The sequence below is a fragment of the Berghia stephanieae genome, chromosome 4, assembly GCF_034508935.2.
Source record: "Berghia stephanieae isolate SIO BIC M18660-M18661 chromosome 4, UCSD_Bste_1.3, whole genome shotgun sequence".
NCBI classification, from domain to species: Eukaryota; Metazoa; Mollusca; class Gastropoda; order Nudibranchia; family Aeolidiidae; genus Berghia; species Berghia stephanieae.
The window spans coordinates 70,289,986-70,317,110 of record NC_088363.1 but is presented as its reverse complement, the minus strand read 5'-3'; the positions used below and the strand labels follow the sequence as shown (position 1 = coordinate 70,317,110).

The window sequence follows — 27,125 nt, the reverse complement described above, 5'->3', positions numbered from 1 at the left end:
CCCTCACATTTTAAAAACTTTATTCATTTCCACTATTGTACGACCCTTTTTTTTTTTGTTAATGATAATTACATGCCTTTTATTTTAACAAAATTTATTGTATTCTATTTTGATTCACTCTTTCTTATAACCAAATTTTTTAAAAATTGAAATATTCATTTCAGTGGACTTCATATGGTCTGGGGGCATTTGCCGTATTGATACTTATTGGAAAGATGAAGGCGGTATGGATATTTTAGTTTAGTATGAAGCATTCCATTTATAAATGCATTCTGTATGTATGGTAGAATGTCAATCTTGCTTTTATCTAAAAACGAAGCTTCTGATTTCAAGCTTTCATCTACCAAGTTTGTAAGTCTTGGGTAAGGCTTGTTTTATATGATTTCCTTATTCTGTCAGAGATTGATGCAAAACTGGGTGAAATTAAGCACAGATTCGTTTTTCTTTGGCCCTGACCTTGTGGATGCATTTTTACATAATTACACCATTGGAAGAGCTCGAGAGAGTTATTGGTAGTGAGGTGTCTTTATTAACTTTTTGGTTTCATCATTTAATCTGTCACCATTGAAATATAGAAGAAAAAGGGAGACCTTATACAATTAAGTAATGTGCAAGGGTAGACGTTATAAATTTTCAAAAATTTCTCTGATATTTGCTTGTAACATATACCTGAGTGATAGTTTTAAAGTATGATGGCCCTCTATGGTCCATCAAATAAACAGAACTCCTTTATTCTAAGGATAAAAATTTTGATTTGAATAAAATAGGAAAAATACAATGCAGCAACTTTATACAATTGTTAAAATGCTGTTAATTTGGAAATGTTTAATTGTCTCTATTGAATATTTATATCATAAAATCAGCCAATATGAAATTATTTTTTGTTAAGGGGATGATGACATGTTTTTGTCCGAGTAGACCTTTCTATAACATGATATAAGATGTTTTCAACTATAGAAATGAACTACATATATATCTTCCTCCTCCCCCCCCCCCTCCTTTTTTTTTGTAATGTTGTAGTTGCCTGGGACTTATTAAGAATTTAGTCAGCAGAGCAGAAGTCGTCTATTAGGTCGTAGTTAAAAGGCCAGGATAAAGAACTTTGATTACGATTGCCTTATGGCAAATAGAAATAAAAAGATATAGAAGTACACTCCTTCATAATAACATTGCCACAATATTCTTTCTTTTTTAAATCTGATTTTCCTTAATTCATTTCAATGTGTGGTATGTTTATTATATTATTGTTATTTTTATTATTGGCTTAAGTAATGACTCTAACATTTGTGAAGTCATACAACATGCACAATGATGTCATACAATTTTCATCTGTCAATTTGGTCTGAAAATTTTTACTTCCAATATAGAAAGAATAAAATGACCCTTAACTGGTCAAAAAGTCTCACAAAGGTATACATATGTGATGTAAAAGATTTCCGGTCAAACTGAAAATGGTAAGAAATAGATAAATATGTTCCTCAGCATACAGGAAAATACGTTTCTTGTTGATCGGATTTTTGTTTTGTGTATCCAATTACAGACTAAAAAGTTTATAGCTGTTAACCAGATTCCATCCGAGTACATCAAAAATAACTACACACTACAAGGTCATGTAAGGCATGTCACTGATAATGGCACATTAAAGATAGAGCATACACCTATCATCGAATTGAAGAGATTGCCCAGTTATTTTGGAACATCAACATCAACTGGTAAATATGTTATACTTTATTTCTTGTCATCCTCACAAATACAGTGCAGTCAACAAGAGACTATCTCGCCTGAAGTCAACACTCCATAGCTATTCCAATTTTTTCTTCTTTATTTTTATTACCAAACCTCTCATGAAGTCAGCAGCTACAGATGGAATTTTGCTTAAAGTTGACTCAATGACTGACTGACATTGTGAGAAGGAAGTATTAAGTCATTGCGTGACAGAGAAGGAGAGTGTTTATGTTTGAAGGCTTTGGGTGTACTCCTCAGTTGGTTAAATTGGTTAAATAAACATGACAATGTTGAGAGATATGATGCTATGTCAAGCTTTGCAAATTAATTATTATCATCATTAACCATACACTATTTTAAGTCACAAAGAATCGATTTTACTGAGTTTAATTTTGATCTTCCTGCTACAGTACAGCTCATGTACAACGTCCTCGGCTACAACAGGAAATGTTTTAATCCCTTCTCTACGGTCTTTAAAATTCTTATAAATCATGCATGGCTATTAGGGGGGAATATTTCTTGGAACACGGCTACAGCTGGGGGGGGGGGGGGGGGGGGTTGTGAGTCGCAAGTTTGGTACCCAGTTGAGAAAAATTACGTACTCAAGAAGGAAAGAGGAATTCACACATGGCACATAAAGTATGGGGAACGGGGATGAGGTAGGAGTGGGCGAATTGCAGTTATTGTGAGTACAATTGACGTTTCTCTATGTACTTCGAGTACCCATGACTATGCCCAATGATAAGTGAGATGGTGAAGAGCTCTTTGTGAAGCCTGAGGGTAGGATTGGGCGCTACTTGAGTTTTGAAGTGCACTCAGTGGCTGTCAGTGGTGCAGTTGGGATGGGTGGAAAGCAGAGGAGAGGAGGAAGGTAGAATTAACTGTTGCATTGTTCCGACCCATCTTGTGACTGAAGTAGGTGGAAGAGGGGGTGAGGTATACTTGGGTTGGGGGGGGAGGTTACAGGACTGGAAGTCAAAGTCACGTCATCTGATTTATTTACTAAGGTAACTCGAAACGTGGACCTTGTGTTGTTTTTTATTTTACCTCAGAATTGGTATGCTTCAAATTCTGTATGTATGGATATAGCGGGACTCTGCTACAACAGGGATTTTTTGTTAGTCCCCATTGTATCCGAGTTCCACTGTAGTAGGTTGAATTTCTCACAAGTGGTTACTTACGACATATGCACTATGGTCATTCATTTGATTTTTAAAAATCACAACACAGACAGGGAAATAGCCACATGACCAAACAAACAAGCAAGAAAAAACACAAAATTAATAACAGACCAAAAAAATATTGATGAATAGCGCACACACACCCTCGAAAAAAAAAGATTGAGTCAATAAATGTATACAGTTTGATGATATATTTACATTTTCAATGCCAAAATTAGAATTAATTACTATTTACCTATGTGCAATGTTTTATTACAAACTCATAACCAAATTGACAATAAGTAACTGGGTGATGTTCCTGACCTCCCATAGTGGACAGTGAGGTACATATTGTGTCTTCTATCCCCCTAGATCTGTTTTCCAACTTGCTTTCTGTCTTGTGAGATTGTGAATGAGATTACATGGTTTTGTCCTGGTCCTAGCCAGATACCCTGGTTGGGAGGGAAACAGTCATATGTATAGTTTTGGCAGATGATATTTCTTTTCTTATAAATCATCTCTCTGTTATGCACTGTATTGTTTTTCCTTTTACATATGTATGATTTGTAAACAATTGAGTGTGTTCTTCTTGGCGGGGACCTTTGCCTGTGTCTGGATGAGACATATAGCGATCTCAAACTAAGTGCGCTGATGGTGTGCTCTTGGAATCTACATCTGTTCCCTATTTGAACCAATTCCCCTTTGCCTCCCTTATTCTTGGATGCTTAATTGTAAGTCGAGAACTTTTTACTATTTCATTTTCTTCCTCTTTACTGGTGCTATAAGTGTTGCAAGCGCCGTAAAACCCTTAAAAACAGCAACAATAAGTAATGACAAATATGATCAGCAAAACAGATTAGGCAGTCATATGAATTATTATCGGTAAAGGACATTATTTATTGCATTCATACAACATTTAAGACTCCATATACTGTTTTCCTTAAATATTTGTCGTTTGCTATTTGCTTTTTTTTTTTTTTGTATTTTGCTATTATTTGTTTCTGGTTTCTTTATTCTTTGTTTTATTTATTTTTTTTTTTTTTTTTTTTGCTTTGTTATTTTTGTTATTATTATTTTATTTATTTATTAATTTGCTTTTTGTTTCTTCTCCTCTCAATGATATTAATTTGTATCTGAAATAATTCATTTGAATTTTCAGATAAATCTCAGCACCTTAGTGTCCTGCCTGCTGGTTTAGACTTGAGTCACGAGGCTGTGTTGTGGCTGAAAAGTCATGCATCAGGAAAACATGCTTGGTTTCAAATGTTTTCAAGGGACCACGAAACTTTATATTGTGATATCAGAGTAAAACAGGTATTCCATGTCCATGTGAAGGAATTATTAACTATTTCTAAAATATAATATGTTATTCTTCTTTTATCAACATGTAACTGTTCAAATACAGCATGCTCTCACTAGTTAGGGTTTTTAAGAAATTTCTTTTTAATTTTAGGATTGATTTACTATTATTATATTATAATCATCATCATCATCATCATCATCATCATCATCATCATCATCATCATCATCATCATCATCATCATCTTTAATTTATATATTGTTGTTGTTTTGTTTATTATATTATTATTATTATTATTTATTATTATTATTATTATTATTATATTTATTATTATTATTATTATTATTATTGTTATTATTATTATTATTATTATTATTATTATTATTATTATTATTATTATTATTATTATTATTATTATTATTATTATCTTCAGGGTTATTTTGGTAGAATCAGTGTTAGCAGCACTCTGATTAAAAACAGCCTGTGCAAAGTCCAAGACTTTAAGACTCCACCCGATGGCGAATATTTCGACAGCTACTTGAGGAAGATGATTGCTCTAGAGCACAAGGCTGCCAAGGGAGGAAAAGGGATTTGGAAAGATGAAGACAGTTGGCTCATGAAGATGTTGTCAAATGTTTTTATTCGTGGAAAAGGAAAGCTTAAAGGCTTTTTTAAGAAGGACAAATCTTAAAAGATCTAGTTTTAGTGAATTTAAGATTTATTGTCATTTATCTTTTTTAATTTGTATTCCGATTGTATATAGCAGATTGGTGCATCTTTTTGATCGAATTTTATGATTCTTGGTTAAGGACCTGATCAATAACAGCATTGTCTCTATCAAAAAAAAAAAAAAAATCTGTAATAGCACCACAATTGGAGCACACTATTTGAGTTGCCAAATCCGTATGTTGTGAATTTGGTTTCAGGCTAAGGACTGCCAAAGCCCCATTAGGATGGGTTTTTTAATTGTTTTTTTTTTGTTTCAATTTTATTTTATTTTTTTTATTTTTGGTTTAAAAAATTGCCTAAGTTTCACAGGAAAATCCTTCCTGTAAGCTGATGTGTTCTTCTATTGTGTCTTCTTCTCTGTCATCGTCTTTGTTGTTGGCATCATCATCACAATCCTTTTGAAATGAAGAAAGGATGTCAGTTGTGTCACGCTTCTGATCAATTGATCCAGTGTCGCAGACATGCAAGTAGTCATCAATCCTGACAAGTTGAATAAAGGGCATGCCAATAAATGTGTAGCTTAATTGATTATACTCCTTATCAACGACAATAGGGGCATCCTCGTTTTCCTCGTTTATAATTAGCCCACTTGCTTGTGATTGTGCGTTGATTACAGCTTTGTTAAAACATTTTGCTGTTATTGTTGCGGGAACTTCCTTCCAAGACAAGACAGTCCAATGGATTGCCTTGAGAATGTTTACCTTCTTCATCAACTCCAGTAGGTTTTGTCTATTTCCATCTGTGACAACTTGTACTGAAATTGTACCTTTATTCTGGACTGAAGCTTGAGAGCTTGAATGACATTGTGGTCCAAGGATAGGTCAGACTTTGTTTTGGGTTGAAAATATTGCCATTTTGCATTGCTCAATTTCCTATCTGGATATGATGATGTGTTGTTGAAGAAATGCAATGCATGTCATTTTGACACCTAATTTACTGTTCATTATCCAACCAGTTATTGAAGATATCAGATGTCATCCGAGCTCTCTGAGAATGCCTGTACATTTCAATACGACCAAATCCTCGTGGTCTTGCAGATTTTCTAATAATGATTAAGCTGTTTCTTTTCACCAATCAAATACAGATGGCAACGGTTACCCTTTCTTTTGACTTATTCCCCCTGCCACACATCTCACCCTTAACATAAAATGATCTGAGAATTAAAATAATTTAAGAAATAAACAATTTTTTTTTAATGTGGCATGGCTTTGTTTCAACATAAATAATAATAATGATATTGATGTACATTTAGAATAGTGCTTTCCATGCAATTGAATATCAAAGCACTTTACAATAAAAATACAATTCAATGAATAATAATAACATTATACAACACAACATAATTAGCGTGACACATATTACGTAATTATCAAATAAGACATATGTGTAAAAGTATTTTTTGAAAAATAATGTTTTAAGATGTGTTTTGAATGATTCCATTTAAATTTGTTATGATTAACATTGTGGTGTTGCTGGAGCTCCTTCAGATGTGAGAATTTGTCTTCTTTTTGATCAGGTCTGAAATATACTAGGGGCCAGGGGGTGGGGGGAGGGGGGAAGGCTATTTAAACATTTAAAAACAGTGGTCTAAATTTTATATTCAATCCCTGCTTTGACGGGAAGCCAGTGCAAAGTTGTCAAACTGGGGGTAGCGTGGTCAGTTTTTCTTCATCAATACAATTCTAGCAGCTGAATTTTGCACAGATTGCAGTTTTCTGAGACTCTCATCAGACAGACTAGAAGAAGTATGTTACAATAGTCCAATTTAGAAATACTAGAGAAACCATGAGTTGTTTGGTAATGTTAGTCGTCAGATTGTCCCGAATTGATTTTATTTTTGAGAGTTTAAAATACATGCTTTTGCAGAGAGCACTGATCTGCTTGCTCATAGACAAATTTTCATCGAAAACAACTCCAAGATTTCTCACTTGTTTATATGGAATTACTTTGCAATCATTGAAATCAAGTTGGAAGTTGCTAAAGCTTTTGAGATTGTTTGGTTTACCTATCATTATGACTTCAGTTTTTGACTCATTAAGTTGCAATTTGTTCACGTCATCCAGTCTTTTATGTCTAAAATACAGCTTTCAATGCCAGAGACAAGCTTGGGTATATTTGATTTAAAACAGACTTGTAAATTTGTAAGTCATCAGCCAAAATTATGATCTTTTATGATATTAGCTAGAGGTGCCATGTAAAGACTAAATAAAATGGAGAGCCTTGGGGAACTTCTAATTGAAGAGTAATACTATCTGATTTAAAATTCTGAATTTCTACACATTGGCGTCTGTCTTTCAGGTAAGTTATCAACCAATTCAGGGCACAGTCGGAAATTCCAAAATTATTCTTTAATTGATCTAAGAGAACAACATGGTCAATCTTATCAAAGGCCACACTAAGATTTAAGAGGCTCCAAATACTCATTTTTTCCATTATCAATACTTGAAACAATGTCATTAAAAACTTTTAACAGAGCAGTTTCAGTTGAGTGGTTTGATGTATAAGTTGATTGAAAATCTTCTAATAGACCATTCAACTGAATGCAGCAAGAAGCTGTTTCAGAACCACTTTTTCAAGTACCTTTGACAAAAAGGGATGGTTGGAGACAGGGTGGTAGTTTTTAAGATCATTTTGACAAAGGTCGTACTTCTTTATGAGGGGTTTTATTATTGGTTTCGACTGGTTATATAAGTTGCTTGATTTGTTTTTAAATGATGAAATCTTATTTTTTTTACAATGATGAAGTTTAAGATGAAGCAACCAAAAAGTTAAAATTCAGAATTATCACACATATTAAACAAATAAACGAGAACATCTTCCACTTAAAAAATATAAACAAATGCTAAATTATTTTGGTTAAACATTGTTTACTTGACTTACATATCAGATGATGTCTTATAGAACAATCCACTTCCATCCATGTTGAAAATGTCTGTCAACATAGCCTTGAAGTAGAGTGGGTAATCTCGCATACCAGTGATCAACCAAGGCTGTATCAACAGATTCCCCACACAGCTTCGCAAATACCAAGATGTTCCAGTCAGCCACTAGATGTCATAAGCAATATTAAACTTTGCTGCAAATTTGAAGACTTACTCTTTTAGCGTTATCCTGTTCTCGTTAATTTTCTGGTTTGGTGCATCGATTAACCATTTATACAGGAGGCCATTGATTGGTTCATTCCTAGTTGGTTTGCATTTTCTCTTTGATAGGGGACACAATGCCCCACAGTTTTTCATATTCTCTGCCTCCCTTTTCAGCATGTCCTTATTCAGCATTTTGCCAACATTAGAATGTTCTCTCTGTGAGTTTCCTTTATTCTGCTGATTTGATCACTTCAACGCATTGTTCAAGTGAAAGTGCTAGATGTTTATTTCATGATTTTGTGTCCATGATAAAGCTTGAATTTACCAGCAGAGACTGGTAATGCCTTTTGAATTGCTTTCATTTTATACCCATGGCATGTGTGTACAAAATAACCATAAAAGGAAATTTAATTGTTTACAGGATTTTAAACTTTTAAAAAAATGTGCGAGTGTGTTGAAAATGGTTTCATATCAGTAAAAAAAGTGTCTAAACAAACAAAAACTATGTGGCAGCAGATTATCCATACTGGACATTTGCTATTCTCCTTATCATTGGTGATATCTCATTGTGCTTTTGGAATTTACTTCGGATCCTTCGAATTGAACTTTCACAAGAAATGTCTTGGGAGCCTGAACCATCATCGACAGTCGATAATTTTCCGATCACTGACTTGCCAGACTTGGTTTCGAACCAGTACTTCAAAATCTTTGCTTTGAGTTAATTTAGCAAGGCCATTTCCTCAATCGTAGCATTGCCTTTCAAAAGAGGTTACTTTCATTTCATTCTTGTTTTTATTTGTGTTCAATGATGCTGCAGAATTATATATAAATTGCTTGCCTTTTGATACCAAAAAAAAAAGTAATGCAAGACCGATTTCTGGGGAGCATTTTTCAACAGTATTTTGAAACAATTTATTGCGGTATGAGTGAAAAAGTTGCCCTTCAATGTTTGGGTCCATTCATGAAAACAGTAACTGAAATAGACTGGAATGGCTGCTTAACTGAACAAAACTGTAGATGATATCCATTCATTTGATACATTGTTTACTCAAATGTCTTAATGCTAATAAAAAAAATAAAATTCCCTTTATTCATCCCATAGGGGAAATTTGTCTCTAGGGTCCAAGGGAAGACTGGAATAACCCAGGCATCAGCCGCAGTGCAGTGCCACAAATTGAGCTAGGGTGCTGTGATTTGCTCAAGGCCACACAGCGATGCGGCGGGTGATCGAACTCAATACCTTTCGGGTACGAATCAAAGACTGTACTGCTGAGCCATGCTACCCCTTTAATTCATTGACAAGATATCTCAATCTATAATCCTACCCTTTTTTTATCAAACACCCTGCACATTTTACATCTTTTCCAATCAGACATTTTATATCCTGCAATGTTGACCATTTCATTTTCTAAATTCGACAAATGCAGTAACTTTGAATCAAGAGGCAAAGTTTCCTCCAGAAACAAAAGTAGCTAATTTTACATAACTAATATCAACTCTGCATTTTTACAGTGCTAACGCTAAAACCAATAATTTAAACCTTTTGTTTCGATCAGTATCATAAGTCTTGTAAATTATACATTCTGTGTTTAGTCTTTTATTTCACAAATGTGGTCATTTAATCATTAATTTTTCAATTTGATTCTTTTTGTATGTGACTATTGCATGGCCTTAATTTTCTTTTTGCCACTGTTCCTATTTTCCAATATTTCCTTATGATATTGTTGAGAAATAAAAACGTTAAATTAATCATTTTTTTATATTGAATATTCATTTGATTTCATGATATCTATGACATACTGACTTAAGGAATAACTTAATATTTTACATTAATACCGTAGGGCACATTCATAACGATTGCACTTGTAATGAATTGATGGAAATAACCAACACAAGTCTGTATCCTGGACCTTGCCCATTTGTAGAGTAGTCGCCACCCATACATGATTTCGATGAGACATGCCCAATGTGTAACGAACACTCCCACATGCATTTCGTCATCCTTTGTTTTGTTGCTGCTGCTTAATCGTGGAATGTACAAAATACTGCCATTTTTATAGTTTTATTCAGATAAATACATAACATTTTAAAATGTTGTGACAACTTTACTAAAATAGACGTAAAGGGTTTTATTTAGTTATTTATTTATTCTTTAGTATTTTATTTTTTTTGCTTTCCAATTTTTTCCCCCCTTTTTTTCTAATTTTTTTTTAAATCTTTGGTTGTGGAAATGGACATCTCACCTTTTGTGGAGGGGATTTCACTGGTATCTGAATTTTGGCTTTGAGGTCTTGTGGTATGACACCCGACATGGAACAAAGTTCACTCCCTGGGAAAGCTTTCATCATCTCACCATACTCAGGTGTAAAATGACCGATAGCGATTTTGTATCTGACCAATAAAAAGTTTTGACGCTCCTGATTCTGGCCGTAGTCCTTGACTGGGAGGGAAACAGTCGAATGTATAGTTATAGTTTTAGGAGATGATATTTTTTTACTTGTAAAATATTGTTATTTTTTTTTTAACATGTGATTTGTAAACATTTGAGTGTATTCCTCTTAGTGGGATCTTGTGCTGGTGTATGGGTATGATTTTGAGGTGTTCTCAAACTAAGTACACTGATAGTGTGCTCTTGGAATTTACATCTGTTCCTATTTGAACCATTCCCCTTTGTCTTACTTTAAATTGCATAATTAGATTGTTTTAACAATCCAATTTTCCTCCTTTTTAATAGCGCTGATATGACCTAAATATGTTGCAAGCGCCGTAAAAGCATTAAAAACAAACAAAACAAGCAATCACTGAAAAGAAGGTCTTTGAAGAGACATAACTCTGTTTAGAGTGATTCAAAAACTTGTTTAATTAAAGTGTTGCCTCCCGTTGAATGATATGGATGTCTCCACCATGCTATCCAGTACATTTTGGATGGCGTGTGATATCAATAAAGAACATTGAAGAACTTGTCTTTGGAAAGTGAATCATCATTGCCTTGGGCCGGGTTGATGATTTTGAACAGCGCATTGATTACCTAATTCATATAAGCATGGAGCAGGATTTCTAGTGCTTTTATTCAGGACTCTTCTTAAGGTACGGCTTGGGTGTTTTTTTTAATCATTCTGTATTGTCATTATAGGATTTTTTTAAAAAACATTTTTGGTGGAAAAACAAATACATTAACTCTGTTGTAACCCGTTTCGCGTCCTAATTCAGAGGTCTGTCATCAAAAAGTAAAACAGTCTTGTGGCAAATTTTCCACAAAAACTAATGAAGGAATAACCTCCATATTCTTTCCTCTTATCAACAGAGCATTTTGTGTCACCATAGAGAGATTTTACAGCTGCGACTTATGGAATTTGTAATAGGACATTACGAAGTTGTAAAAGGTTGCAAATTAAAAAAAAGATTTGGACAAAATTAATGTTTAAAAATTATAACTTGGATTATAACTCAAAATACATAATATACCCTCTCCAAAACAAAACAAAAATCTCTATGGTGACATAAATAATACTTCATCTCTGTGATAACTATGGAATTTTTCAGACATTTTCATGGAATAGATTCTGAGAAATATTTGACACATTATCTCATACCCCTAGAAAAAATGACCTTTTGAGGAGGTAACAATTTTACCCTTTTCGACCGCGTTTTTCGTGTCATTTTCGTATATTTTAAGAATTTGCACTTCAATAATATTATATCTAGGATAATATAATATCGTTTTTCACCAAAATCTCAAAATTGAAGAATTGAAGTATTTTCCTAATAATTAGACCCAACATTAACATTATTGAATCCAATTTAAAGAGAAACTCGGCAAGTGGCGTACATGGCGAAATACTCTATCACTCTCCATTTTCATTCTTCATTTTTATAAGCAAAGGAAACAGAATACAAAGAGACACATCCACAACAAACATCATTGGTTATAGGTATCTGCTACTGATAAAGGTCAGCCGTGCACCAAAACTGTTTTAGTATTTGTTGCGATTTGAAATTCAACACCATTTGCAAGTTACACGTCTTTGTAGCTTAGTCCACTTTGTCTGTTAGGATTCTCAAAAAGAGAATGATATGTTCTAGCACTACTAGAAAAAAGAACTATGAATAATGTAGAACATCCCTCAGAAAAGATTTTGGGCGAACGTAGCTGAGCTTTTTTTTTTGGCTCAGACCATCTATACCTTTCTTTGGTTTCAAAAACGGAACCTTTTAAATGGCGCGGTTCGATTTTACTTTAAACCATTTTCACAAAAAGGCCTGAATCAACTGTGGATTCTATGAAGATGATATATCACAGTCTTCAACTTGTCAAATAGTTTCAGTTGGGTGTTAGGCAAAAGCCAGTGGGGTTGATCAAGGATAGAAAGCAATATCGTAGGAGACAAAATACGGAAGAAGTTAAGAAAGGAAATAGGTACCCTACCAGGTGCACCCGTTAATAGCTCAGACAAGGGTGGATTAAAAACAATAAATGAAATTAAACTTTTTTTGAATTAAAAATTAATAAGCGCTTTTGTTAAACGTGACATTTTGTATAGCGCTATATCCTCCCAAATGCGCTCAAAGCGCTTTACAAGGGTCCCAAGCCAACAAAGCTTAACATGTAGGACGAGACATGGCGCAACTTTTTTTTTTGAACAATGACAATGCTGTTACGGCTAAATATTCATTTTACTATGAGAGGATAAGAGTAAAAAGCCTTTTTCAAGGGCTCAACATTGCGCCACCCACAGCAGGACTCAAACCAGACTTTAGGTTCATACCACATAGGCACAAAAAGAAGATGAAACATAAGAGCAAATTGTAAATTTATCTTTTATTGTCATCCCACCGCTCCGTAGAATATTGAATGTGAAATACAATATTACTATCATTGATTTCATTACACGCTTTATAATCATATCGTTATAATTTATTATTGTAGATCTACTAACACACATCGACTAAATAAACGGATTTTTTTCTACTGTATGTGAGAAAATAAGGGATTGGGGACGGTAGTGGAAAGAAGGATCATAAGTTGACAATTTGATTTTGAGCTATTGACTTTGAAAATAAATAATTTAATTATTTTTTTAAATAAGAATTATTTAAAAATAACATGAACAAAGGCAGATATTTTAGAATATAACAGGAATTCATTTCAGCATATCGAGATATGGTTCACTCTCATAAAAAAAAAAGAATAAAATCCATTTTCAACTTTTTCATTTGTTTTGGTTTAATTGTTTCTCTTTTTTTTTTTTGCCCACATTTGGAAGGCTGATTTTGAGTTTTTTAAAAAAAAAGAATTTATTATGTATTTTATTCTGCATTCGTAAGAAGCTGTAATCAACAGAAAAATAAAGATTTCTACATTTCTTAGAAGCTGTAAACAACAGGAAAATAACGATTTTAAAATTTCTTAGAAGCTGTAATCAACAGAAAAATAAAGATTTCTGCCTTTCTTAGAAGCTGTAGTCAACAGTAAAATAAAGATTTTTTTTGCATTTTTAGAAACTGTAATTAACAAGAAAATAAAGATTTCTAAATTTCTTGAAGCTGTAATCAACAGAAAAATAAAGAAAACTGCATTCGTTTGAAGATGTAAGCACGAGTAAATCTGTAATCAACAAAAAAATAAATAATAGGTCTCATATTCAAAAGGATTTTATCATAACATGCTTATTTAAATAATGATTTTTATTTCAATGTTGGCTAAGATTTATTTCTTAATTTCTGATCGACTTTCTCCGACGAGTATTATATCGGGGTGACTTTGACTTTGAAAATTTAATTTCAGTTATAAGTCGAGAAGTGAATCAATATGCTTCATTAAGACCAAGGAAAATATTTTATCTTAACACACCCCCCCCCCCCCCAATATATTTATAATTCTGATCTTTTTAACTTTTAATCAAATTGTTACAACTCGACGTGCGCATATTTAAAGGCCTGATTACCGAACACAATTACGGGCTTGATTTACTATTGTTGTAATGATCAATAATTTTCATTGTTTAACGACCTGCAAATGAGTACACGTTGGTTTAGCTGGTTCATCCCGTCATAACCTGTCTAACGTGTTGGTTCCTCTTAATCCGCATTCGTTATAACATGTAAAATGTAAAAGATAAATTCAAATGGATTTGTTATTCATCATCTCAATTCTATGATATTATAAATACCGGGTTGAATGTGATGCTGAAATTGAATAATTTAAAATCTAAGTTATAACATTTGATTTAAATTAAATGCTTCAATCCAGGAAAAATTAATTTAATTTCTTAAACTTCTTAATAGGTACACAAAGTTCTCAGATTGGATACTTTTGACTTTAAACTCAATTCTCTGCATCTTGTTCATCTTGCCTGACATAGCACTAATTGGTGCAATAGATTTGCTGAGTTTGCCGCCACTTAAACATTCGATGTAGGGAATGCATTATTTATTTATACTTTAAGAATTGCAAGTATTAGAAAAAATGATGAACACATTTTAATCAAAGGAATAATTATGATATTATGTTCTGCAATAAAACGACATTAGCGCTCATGAACCACTGTCGAAGTATATACTTGAGATGTTGATTGAATTTGTCAATTGCTATTTGGAGGGCAAATGTTAGAAGCAGATAATAATTTAACTGAACACCTAAAAGTGGTGCCGCCAAAAGGATATCAATGATTTGGTATCATAAAAATATCAATAAACGCATATACAATATTTATTCTTCAACAAGCAGTCACTCAATGATTTGCATACTACATGTCATTTTATTCACACAAATGACATCGTTGTAAAGTAAAAGAAAAAATATCTAGATAGATATATACACGCACAAAATAAGAAATATAAAGAATTGTACAGAAACGTAAAAATTCCATACTTTGTTGTAATGTGAAAATAAAATAAAGCAGAGTATTTCTTATTAATTTAAAAAAGAATGTTTTATGACCTTATATGAATGGCATCTTCCAACAGAATGTGAATGTCGTAGAAATCACTTGGGTGTATATCGGATTATGCATTATAATACAAAAGTCAATTTGTGTAAGCTGTATCCAATAGGGATCCAATATGCAACATCAATCAAGTCTTTCTAAAACAATTCTGTGTTTTACACTAAACCAAACCACTTCCTTTTTATTGCTTTCTCTATCTACCACCAATAGACCATCGATCTGTCAAAAGGATAGCAGTCAATTGTCACTCACGCTCTGTATCCTTCATGCATGCTCTATTTAATATACCTGACAAACCATCGTCCTATTTAAGGTTTCTGCTATAAATCAAAGTAACACACAGACTTGGCGCAAGATCTTGGCCGGAATAACAACTATAAATTCAAGTTAAAGTCGGAGCACGAGGGCTCTGGGAACATCAATACACTACAATAATTACCGTCTACGCCAACTCAATATCATTGGCAGATGAACAATAAAAGCAATTCGAATCTCAATGAAACCTCAATGAGAAGCTCAAATTGTGTATGGAAAAGGAGGAATGAAAACGGACTCTACCAACAACATAAGAAATAAGTGGTGTCGTTCCTTCACCGTCATCGATGGTGCTCTGGATAAGAGCACACGCTTACAAACGAAAACCCACTAAAAAATCAATTTAAAAAATCTTGATTGCAGATGCTGGCACTTTATCAATAAAATAAGAAGAAAGGCATCAAGGGTCATGACCTAGGTGTGGTCGGACCCCTTAGACTGAAATTCTTGTCCGCGTAGGGTTCTGTTTTAGCTGTGCTAGTCTTATGATTCCAAAGAATTGTCACCCTTCTTCTATCTCTATCAATCTAAACAAGTATATGGGCAAAAAGTCTATTTCTCACACTGTTAATTCCTCTTAATCACATTCCCATGCGTTTAAGCCAACAAACATACTGATTTCTTTATTTTTTATTTTTTTTTTAGAGAATCTGCTTTCTATTCAATTACAGAAACACAATCAGAATCTGAACAAAGAAGATACGCGTGTTTCATGCTTGCTTTGAATTGACGAACCTCACTTACTTATCCGAACCAGCGACCAGCAGCTGAGCTCTAGCCCTTCGGTCTTGTGCCATGACTGATACGAACAAACAGTTAAGGATATTTTATCTGCTGTTTGTTTGTTTTTTGTTTTTTTAATGTTTTACATTGCTTGCAAAACTTTAAAGGTTATTTTAGCGGGGTTTTTTAATAAGGAAAATTATAGAACGGTCACAGATTTTGATCAAACTTGCAAGTATTTTAAACAAAAGTGCGACAAAGGAACACGTTCAACAGAGATCAAAAGTAGATCCAAGAGCCAACACATCGTGTCTTGTCTGAGACCACTCCAAAAATCCCAAACTTATATTGCTACAGGGCTCGGCCAAAGGCGATAACTCTAATTATGGTTACACAATGAACATAATACTTAAAACTTATCAATGGAGGGATGATCACAAAGAAATAAACATACAAAAAGACACGTCCATTTGAGAAGGTGACTTTCAAAATCTTCTAAGTCACTCATAGATAGAAAATGAAAAAAAAAACACTCTTTCAATCTATTAGATAAATTGGAATCCACAGAAAATTTGATCTTCCAAAATACTAACCAGGGTATTGTTCTATAGAGCAAAGGATTTCCCTCTTAAACTCACAAATGACAAAAATAGCCATTTTCTCTGAATGATGCAAAAGAAATTTAGCAGGTTTTGAAGGCCACCCCTCATTTGATTGTTTCCCACTTGGCAAAAGAGTTCTGGCTGGGTCCCGTGGAAACCAAATATTTTCATTCTAGAACAAGGACACAAAGCCAACTGAAAAGGACATGTGAGCAAGGCTGTAAAACGATGAAGAATTCATCGTCCCAGAAGCGATCAACGTTTCTCCGCTGTCTTCCGCTTTATAGGGAATTCCACTCACTACCATCGTCTATTGCATAAATCCAATTAAATTTCTTTAATAGCTGTAATACTTTGATATAATATTATATCACCTACAAAAGTACATAATATAACTATTACGTAACTTACTTCCTAAGGACATGCATTTCATACAAATTTCATAAACAAATTGGTGCCACAAATATAGTGATGTCAAATTGTAAATTTTAGACAAAAAAACGTGTAAGTAGTTTGACAAGTGTATACAAAGTGAGGCCTGATTTTAAATAAAAAATATAAGTTATAAGTAGTTCACTCATGTACGAAAATAGATAAAGAACACTTTATGTAGTATAATACATGTTTGTAATAAAATACCTTATATATAACGAGCAAGTGATCAAGTACCGAGAACCTTCAGTGTTGGACTCATGAATGGTGCAAAATGAAGTCCTTCCAAAAACTCAACATAAACATTTAAACTAAACTAACTCGGCCTCAACTCTCAACACAAGAGTTTATTTACATACATGTCTAATCCGCGTCAAGCCACCTAAAATGTGACCCACCGTTTCAATCGGGTATTATTTCGGAATGAACTGGATGGAGAGGATGACTCTAAGGCCAAACTGATCAGAAAATGAATTATAATAGAATCCGCATAAAGGCAACTTCTGCTTAATGTCAACACCTCTTGTTGGTCCCAACTTAATCTTCTGTTCTGTATCTAATTTTTAACAAATTATTGATAATGGATTAAGTCAACCTTTGCCTAAAGTCAACCAATTCTTCTGAACCGGTGGTGTCGATTTAATCAGGATTCCACTGTAACTCTATTAAAGTTTAAGGAACAAATCTCACTCTCCGCATTAAAGGCAATTACTTTAATTAACTCAAAGTATAGGTTTAGTTTAATATTCAATATGAATCATCAGGTTTACCACGATATAATACCGTTTTGAGACGGAGAGTCAAATATGTATGTGTCTTAAAAATTAGAAATGAAATTGATTGAGGATTCATTCGTTTCCAAACACTGCACGAAGGTTCTTCTAATATCTCTGTAACTGAGCACTCGGGCCACAACCAAGGTACCACAATCGATCCTTGGTGCAGTCGAGATATCTATTTGACTACTATGTCCACCCAGCAATGACTGGGTAGTAGCATCTATTAGATGCGGCGGAAAGAACTTTGAGACAGAACAGCCTTAAATTCAAAGGGTAGCAAGTAATTGTCACTATCCGTATATATAAAGTCCCAGAAACCGGGATAAACTCCGACTCCATCAACCTTATGGCTTAAAGAGATGACTACACATCCACATATAGAATCGGGGTCAAAATTACTTATATAAACATAATTTGTAACCTACTGCCTCAAAACGATATTATATCGGGATGAGTTAAAGGATATAATCTGATTATGTAGTCAAAATAATGAGAAATGGTTTGAGATTTTATGATTTATTGAGGAAAATAAATAAAAGTTTTCACAATAACAAAAATCAATTTTACAGTTTACTAACTTTAACTTGAAACTCTCGTTTTGTATTCTGTTTACTCCCGACAACATACCGCTATGAAACGATGGGTTGCATTTGGTGCCATGTCTTTTAGATACTTTAATTTATAGTCTAAAGAGCGACGTAAAGTCGCCTGCAAAAAAACTGGAACGTAGAAGTAAAATTTGGAACAAATAATAATATGTGACAGTTGTCATGGTCCTCAGATGAATTTCTTGGGCTCAAGCCATCGTGGATGAATTAGCAGGTCTGATAACCGAGCGCAATTTATTATGGGCTTGATTTATCATTTTTGTAATGAACAATATTATATTGTGTTGGTTTTAGGATATTTCCATTTCAACAATAAGCCTAAGCTCACAACAATTTGGTCAGACCTGCATAAACGTACACGTCGGCTTAAAACCTTTTTTCAGTCAACAAAAAAAAAAAACAAACAAACAAACAAAAAACTTTAAACGGTAACATAATTCATAAAGTCTGGAATGATTTTAAGCGAGGCATATAGCGCCTCGCTAAAAATGATAGATAATGAAAGTTGTGTACTTTAGTAATTATGGAGGTGGTGAAAAAAGCGCAATATAATCATTATGTGAACTGAAAGTGTGAGGCGTTAGATTAACTGTCAGGATGAAAGTGAAATACACCACAGGATGAGTGTAGTTTTTATAATTCTACTCTACCTTTTGTGTTTATCCTTAAGTATGCATAGAGCGCCAATAACTCGTCCATATCTCCTTATTTCGGTTCTAAGCCTTTCTAAGGAGGACAAATGTCATAATTATACTCGGCGACTTTAATTTTCACTTCGACAACGTCACAGACACCGCCAAATTGCACGAGTCATTATCGGAGAACAACATGTGCGAGATCGTAACAACGCCAACCCACTCTGCTGGTCATATTTTAGATTGGGTAATTGTAGAAAATTCAGAGTTCCAAAAAACCAACGTCACCGTCGATTATCTCCCCTTTTCGGACCACTCCCTCATTTCTTTCAATCTTGACGTTTCAAAACCATGCCAAGAAACCACCACCACATCAACCAGGAACATTAAAGGCATTAATTTGGACAATTTAGAAACAAAACTTACTAAAAATTCAATGATTTCTCCAGACCAGTGGAATAGTTGTCTCATCGAAACGCTTGACAAACATGCGCCATTCCAAACAAGGACCGTCACCAACCGCAAGTATGCTCCGTGGTATACGTCGGACGTTAAAGAAGCTAAAACAAAGTGTCGGAGAGCAGAAAGAGTGCTGAAAACATCAGGCCTTACGATTCATCGTGAAATATTCAAGAATGCATTTCGTGCCTGGAAGACAACAATAAAAAAGGCAAAGACCACGTATTTTCTTTCAAAATTCGAAACTTCTAAATCTTGTAAACAATTATTTAACATCTGCAAAGATCTACTTGGACGTGAAAAATGCACTTCATTACCATCTACAACCAATCAAAGAGACTTGCCAAACACATTTGTCAACTTTTTTAAAGACAAAATCCATAACATTCGTTCAGAACTAGATCGGCATGAACCATTTATAGATACAAATACATTCTGTGGTACCCCTTTAGACAAGTTCCAACCAGTTTCACCTAGTTTCGTAAACGAGTTGATAAAAAAAGCCCCCATTAAATCCTGCGACCTTGATCCCCTACCAGCACAGCTTTTGGCCAGCTCCATCGATACATTATTCCCATCCATTACATCAATCATAAATACATCCATACTGACTGGCGAAGTTCCATCGTGCTTTAAAAGTGCCCTCGTCAAACCACTTCTGAAGAAACCATTACTGGACCACAATATATTAAACAATTATCGTCCTGTATCAAATTTACCTTTTTTGTCAAAACTTTTGGAGAAGGTAGTTCTTACACAATTAACATCTCATCTTAAGAACAACAGTTTGGAACAACCCTTTCAGTCAGCCTACAAACATCAACACAGTACTGAAACGGCGCTTCTTAAAATCTTTAATGACTTGTTATGTAGTGCTGATGCTAACAATATCAATGCATTATGCCTTTTAGATCTTTCAGCTGCCTTTGACACCATTGGCCATGACATTTTGTTAAGAAGACTAGAAAATACGTTCGGCATAAAAGGAATTGCCCTTAAATGGTTTACATCATCTTTACAGGATTGATGGCAGACTGTCGTGGTGAATGGTGTTCAGTCAGAACAAGTTTTACTAAATTTTGGAGTGCCACAAGGCTCTATTCTTGGCCCTGTCCTTTTTACTGTATATATGCAGCCCCTTTCTAGTGTGATATTCAGATTCAATCTGAGTTATCATTTTTATGCAAATGATACGCAAATATATAGTAATTTACAGTTCTTAATACAACGAATTACGAGCTGTTTTAATGAGTTTAAATCTTGGATGTACCACAATAAGTTAAAATTAAATGATAGTAAAACTGAGATTTTAATGTGTGGAAGGCCGAGTATCCTTAAACAGGCAAATAAATCACCTATTACTCTCGGAAATAGCACAATAGAATTTTCAAATAAAGCAAAAAACCTTGGCGTCATCATTGATAAAGATCTTTCCATGACAAGCCACGTGAATAACACCATACAATCTATGTACATAGAAATGAAAAAAATAAGCAAAATTCGTAATTTAATACCGAAGCATATAACAGAACTTTTAATTAATTCCCTGGTTCTATCTAAATTGGACTATTGTAGCTCCCTTTGGGCGAATTTAGCTAAAGACAAAATTAGCAAACTTCAGGTTGCTCAAAATAACGCAGCCAGGCTCATTGTACGCAATAACAAAAAATACCCGTCAGCAACTCTTCTTCTCCGTGAGTTACATTGGCTTCCTGTTGAAAAAAGAGTTGCCTATAAGATTTGTACTGTTGTCTACAAATCCCTGAGCACGAACAGTCCCTCCTATATTAAAGACCTTCTAAACATATATGTCCCCAATAGAAACTTGAGGTCAAGCAATGAGCAATCAATCCTTGTCAAACCTAAGTCATTGCGTAAAATAGGTGAACAGTCTTTTCAATTTTCGGCCCCCCATTTTTGGAACTCTCTCCCATCACACGTGAGATGCTCGGATTCGTTGACAACGTTCAAATCTCGCTTAAAGTTTTATCTTTTTACGTCATAATGTTGCAATATTATTTTCATATTTTGTTGTTGTTAAATTGAATTCGTATCACGTTTCCTTCACACTTGTCTCACTGTAATATGTTTTGTTTTATATCACTGTAAAGCGCTTAGAGCCTGTGACAACGGGATAAGCGCTATATAAATGCCATTTATTATTATTATTATTATTATTATTATTATTTTATTATTATTATTATTATTATTATTATATTATTATCATTATTATTATTATTATAAGCATGTATAGTCGTATAAACATATTAAAATACGGTATTGCACATTTTTTGTTGGCTTGATAAGGCCGGACTCTTATATTTAAACCCAAATTTAGAAGGAAAATGATGTTTTTTCTTTTTAAATTGTATTTAGCCAGAAATGAAGTTATGACCAAACTGGATCATACAGCATCAATTCTTAATCATTTTAAAGTAAGAATTCATATAAAATATCGATGTATTATACTTATTTGCAGGTCTGATAATCGATCGCAATTGTGGGCTTGATTTAACATTGTTGTAAAGGAGAATATTTTGCGTTGGTTTGAGAATATTTCCATTACAGCAATGAGCTCATAACAATTTGGGTTACTATACCTGCAAATTAGTGCACACGACAGGTAATGTACGTTTTGGATTAATACCGATTTTCTTAAATTATTTAATATCATATTGCATTTACGTTTGACTTGTGTTTAACTTTCTCTAAGTTTATCAGGCGTACCATCCAGAAAAATCAACAGTAAGATACATTTTTATCAAATCAAATCAAAACAAAACAAAATCAATGTAAATAAGTTGAAATGTAAACAAAAACAATTAAACTGCATCGTCATTGACAATTATTGACATGGGAAGAGATTTATTATCTTTTCATATTCAACTTGAAAAGAAATTTAAAAAAAACAACTAAAAAAAACAAGCGGTTTACTCCATGTTTGTAACACAAACACATTGGTACAATGCAATCCTGTCTTGCAAATAATATATAGCTCAAGAGTAAGTTATATATATCACGTAACTTGAAAGTTCATATTTATTTTATTTACCCCATCCTTCTAGCATTTTATCCGAGACTGAAATACAGAGACAGGAAACTTCGAGAATGGCAATAGGGTTTTAATATGAACTATGCGTATCTAGATCAGGCCATGTCAAGTTGGTAAACATCGTTTCGCTCATAACATTCTATCTTCAATTGGCCGATTATGTCTCACTAAATTCTTTCGAGCAGACTATAAACTTTGAAGGTTACGCACACCAGCAATAGATAGTATGCAGATGACGTCACTCAGGCCTTCGTTATTGTTTTTGCCATCCGCGTTTGTGAGTTGTTCTCACTAAAATGTATTAACCAGACTATAAAAGTTCATGGTTACACAGAGTTTGTGTGTTGGTTCGTTATACTACCGGATGGCAATGTTGTGAACTCCTTGGCCAAGCGCATTCTATCTATACTCAAATGTTGTGTTTACCTACTTGACATTGCATACCGTGGGCTCTTAAGTCGCTTGTTTCGATATTATCATTTTAGTAACTGATTTTATTTTGTTTTAGGTTTTCTCAAAACGTTACCACGTTAATAAATGGATAAGAATTCTACCAACTTGGTTTTATGGTATTGTATGTTCTGACTTCTTGGGTGAATAATATACTGCCGCAGTCTGGAAAAAACGTGTATTTAAACGTTTGGCCAGAAAATTCGCCCTTCAGATATCGATTTATTAAAATTAAATGTCCTTCATTTTGAGAGTTTTTGCCAAGATGTGGTTAATTTTAATCGATCGATATTTGAAGGAGAAGTTTTGTAAGCCAAAATTTTTAATACGCTTTGGGTTCTTTTTTTTATTTTGGAACAGAGTATGGCAGCATGTTACGTTTCTGTCTGTACACTGTCAGGATAAAGGGGAAATGAAGAACTGACACTTCCGACTCAATGGATTTAAGTCAAAGGAAATGTGTTTCATGGGAAGTCTAATCTTTAAAAGAAAAAATAGATCAAAAAACTAACAAACTAACAACAACAACAATAATTTATTTTAAAAATAGACAACGAACTATTCATACACGAGCCGGTTGAGCAAACTATCTCTTTCTCTTTCTCACTCTCCCCCCCCCCCCCTCTCTCTCTCTCTCTCTCTCTCTCTCTCTTTCTCTCTCTTTCTCCAACTAGTGCTCTATCTACCGACACACACACACACACACACACACACACATACACAAACACATTCACAGGTACATACAAATGTAAACAAATATTTGACGGTAGAAATATCTTATCGATGTCTCTGTTAAATATATGCAGAATGCAGATTATACTCTTACACTATAATATATTTCAATCTTTATTTTTAAAAGAGGTATTTATTAATGATTTTCAGTGATTCACACGGATTACTCAACATAACAATATATACACGTCCAATTGGCTTATTAACAAGTATAATAAAGTGGTAATTTTATAATAAAATCAGAATACTATAAAGTTTAAACTGCAGATATAGCTGAAAGCAGGTAGTGTAGATTGATCCCACTGAGAAGTGCGATGATTGGCTCGAAGACTTTTCTGCTGTGCTTTAACAAAAACGCTTTTGTTTCATTTTTGCTATAAAACGTTTAATTCAAGGTTTTATCGGTTAAGATAAAACCCAACTTGCCCAAAAGTATTCAAACTTCGAAAAAACTTTTTTTTAAATAAAGAAAGAAGAGAAAAAACAAAACAAAACAAAACAACAAAAAAAAAAAAAAAACAGCCTAGCTGATGACAAATTGGGGGTTGTAATGATCGATATGTTGTAATGATCGTTATTTGAAGTAAATGTCATTTTCTATTTTTTTAAAACACACCAAAAAAAAAAAAAACCACCAACAACAAACAAACAACAACAAAAAACCCGAAAAACAAACAAATGTGTTGGAAAAATGCTGCTTTTTTTCATTACTTGTCGTAAGCGGTATCACGGCAATAAATATCACAGTTAACAGATTAAATCATTGCGCAATACCAGTGATGAGGAAGGACGTATTTAATACAGAATAGGTCACGAAAGTGATTAATTTTTTTTTTTTTTTTTTTAGAGAATCTGTCCTGTAGATAAATGGAATATCACAATTTGCTGCTCTTGACATTAATGTCATACGGATCGCGAAAAGTGGGTGATTTAAAATGGAGTTATTTCCATGAGTTGCGCTCCTTCAGATCGCCGTGAAATATCAATGCAAATTAAATATGCCGGAAATTACGCATACTGGCAGAAGGTCTATATGTGCATGATAATGACATAGATCAAGTAGACTTACCCAACTGTAAGTGAACATGGAATTACATTTAGACGGCATTATCTTGTTTAGGGGATTTAAACGTAAAACATAGCTTTCTATATTCTTTTTTTTTTACCTTTATCTTTAATCACGATTAGAGTTTGATGTTATTCTTTTTAGTAATTTTCCGTGTTGAAAAAAACGCAAAAAAAAAAAAAACCCAACAAACTGTCAAGCAAAGTGAGGTATTGATTAAAAATAGAAATAGTTCACTTTTTTATCAGGGCACTCAATGTGAAACTTGCATACACTTTCTACACACTAGTGATATAAGATGACATAGAAATGATCTCTTCTATATTCTGACAGCGCAATTTGTTATTTAATCAATTATATTTAGAAGTAAGCACATTATTTAAACGATACAATGTAGACGTTGTGCTGTTTGAGCCATCATGTAGGCTTCATTTGATCGGATTTTTTTTTCTTTTTGACTTGTTTGCGCGCTTGACTTTTATGGTAAGTTCTTTTGTGTGTTTCTTTTTCTATGCTTTTGATGTGACCAAAACTGTGCTTTGGTCTTGATGGATAATATTCAAATGCAATTGTTTTGCTTTTTTAAATTGTTGCCTTGCTTCTTTTTTGTTTTTCAAAACCTTCCATAAATCGGTTCCTACAGACTTTTAAAATGATAAATGGACATCTGAATACTTTTGTAAGCAGTAAACACTATCATCATTAAGTTGTTGTTTTTTTAAGTGGAAGAATGCAAAAGATAAAAAAAATATACAGATCAAACTCATGGAATAAGTCTTGATCAACGAATAAACGAATAAGTATCAAAATTATCCGCGGATAAACGGATAATCATCGAATAATCTAGTAATAGTAAGAATTAAGTAACGGTTGGAAGCATAGACTGCTCATTGCGGTAGGATGATAATAATAACACGAGTGAGAGTTTGGGGGCGGGGTTGAGGTGGCTTTGCTCTTTTTAGAAAACAAAACTCATTGAGAATGCCAATCAGAAATTCTTCAAAGTAATACATACCTATGGAAATGCTATCGTAAAATAAATGGTCATTACATTTTAAAATCTAAGTTTTATTTTTCAAAATATTTACAATTCATAGCTGTAAGCAACAAGATAATCCTTTGATGACACCACCACAACACCAGTGTCGAGTAGGTAGCTGAGTGATTCAATGATTCAGTCCTGATGATTATTCATTGCACCGGTCTGTAACGAATAAAAATGATTATCCGTTGAACAGGTTTGTATGAACCCGTCCACGGTTTATCTGCGGATAACCAGTTATGAGCGGATAATCGTTACAACTGTACTACTAGGGGACATAATTCTGTAAAAGAATATAAATCAGGTATATTTTCATATTTCAATTCACTGATAAAACAGCATTTCCAGATTTATTTGGCCAGTAAACTTTATATTGAAGAATTATGATGTCCCTATCTTGTCAAACATTCTTAATCACGAGACTAAGACTTCAAAAAAGTCTTGGCTATAGGGGATTTTGATTAGTCAGGTGCCATCTTGATATTTTATACAAAGGAAAAGTTTTCTAGCCAAATAAATAGGAGAAAATTGTGTTTTGTCAGATGCGGCTGCAAAAACTTTCAGCCATCCCTGATGTGTTACAGGAGATGTGTATTAATTTGCAGGTCTGATAACCCACTTGGTTATGGGCTCATTGTTGTAATAGAAATATACTCTCAAACTAACGGCAACTATTTTCCATTACAACAATCTTGAATCAAGCCCATAATTGCGCTCGGTTATCAGACCTGTTAATGTGTCCACGTCGATTATGGACCAAGTAAAATGCTATCTTAATTCTCTTTCAAACTATATAGAAAAGATAATTGAATTCTAGTTTTACAAAATAAAATAAAATTTTAAAATATAAAAAAGAAAAAGAGACGTAATTAAAAACTGTCCATTGCTTAGAACAAATTGCCTAATCTAACTTAGCCATTTGGTATAGCATCACAGGATGCTATCGTCTAGTCAACATCTAAGTTAATTCGTATCCTACAAACAAACATGTGATACCGACAATACTTTGAAAATTTATTGAGAAAATCTGTCGAAAAATATTGCACAGTATGTGAAGAGTATGTGAATATATCTGAAGTGGGATTGGAACCTTGATCGCTCAGGTTACAGTCCAATCAGTCACCTATCTCCTCAATGTTAAATATAACCCAACGCCTCATTCTGGTATTGTGTCTGGAATAGGAGATGCCGATAAGCGAATCGAATGTTAAAATGTTTAGAAATTCGGAATTTTAGCTTACAAAGAAGAAAGATTTTCAGCCAAAAACGTGCTGTGTTGGATA

General features: G+C 33.6%; 1 protein-coding gene across 4 annotated transcripts in view; it reads left to right on the top strand.

The window, feature by feature from the left end:
* The window catches only part of LOC144971139 (protein C3orf33-like), a 16,357-nt gene extending 6,608 nt beyond the window's left edge, over positions 1–9,749 (top strand). For 3 of the 4 annotated variants that reach the window (XM_078911581.1, XM_078911583.1, XM_078911584.1), the window contains exons 2-5: positions 165–224; positions 1,541–1,712; positions 4,045–4,199; positions 4,619–9,749. In XM_078911581.1, coding sequence (XP_078767707.1) covers positions 165–224; positions 1,541–1,712; positions 4,045–4,199; positions 4,619–4,876 — 645 coding nt within the window. In that variant the 3' untranslated portion in view covers positions 4,877–9,749. The remainder of the gene's footprint in view (positions 1–164; positions 225–1,540; positions 1,713–4,044; positions 4,200–4,618) is intronic. The other variant, XM_078911582.1, reaches the window with a different exon arrangement.
* The last annotated feature ends 17,376 nt before the right edge of the window (positions 9,750–27,125 follow it).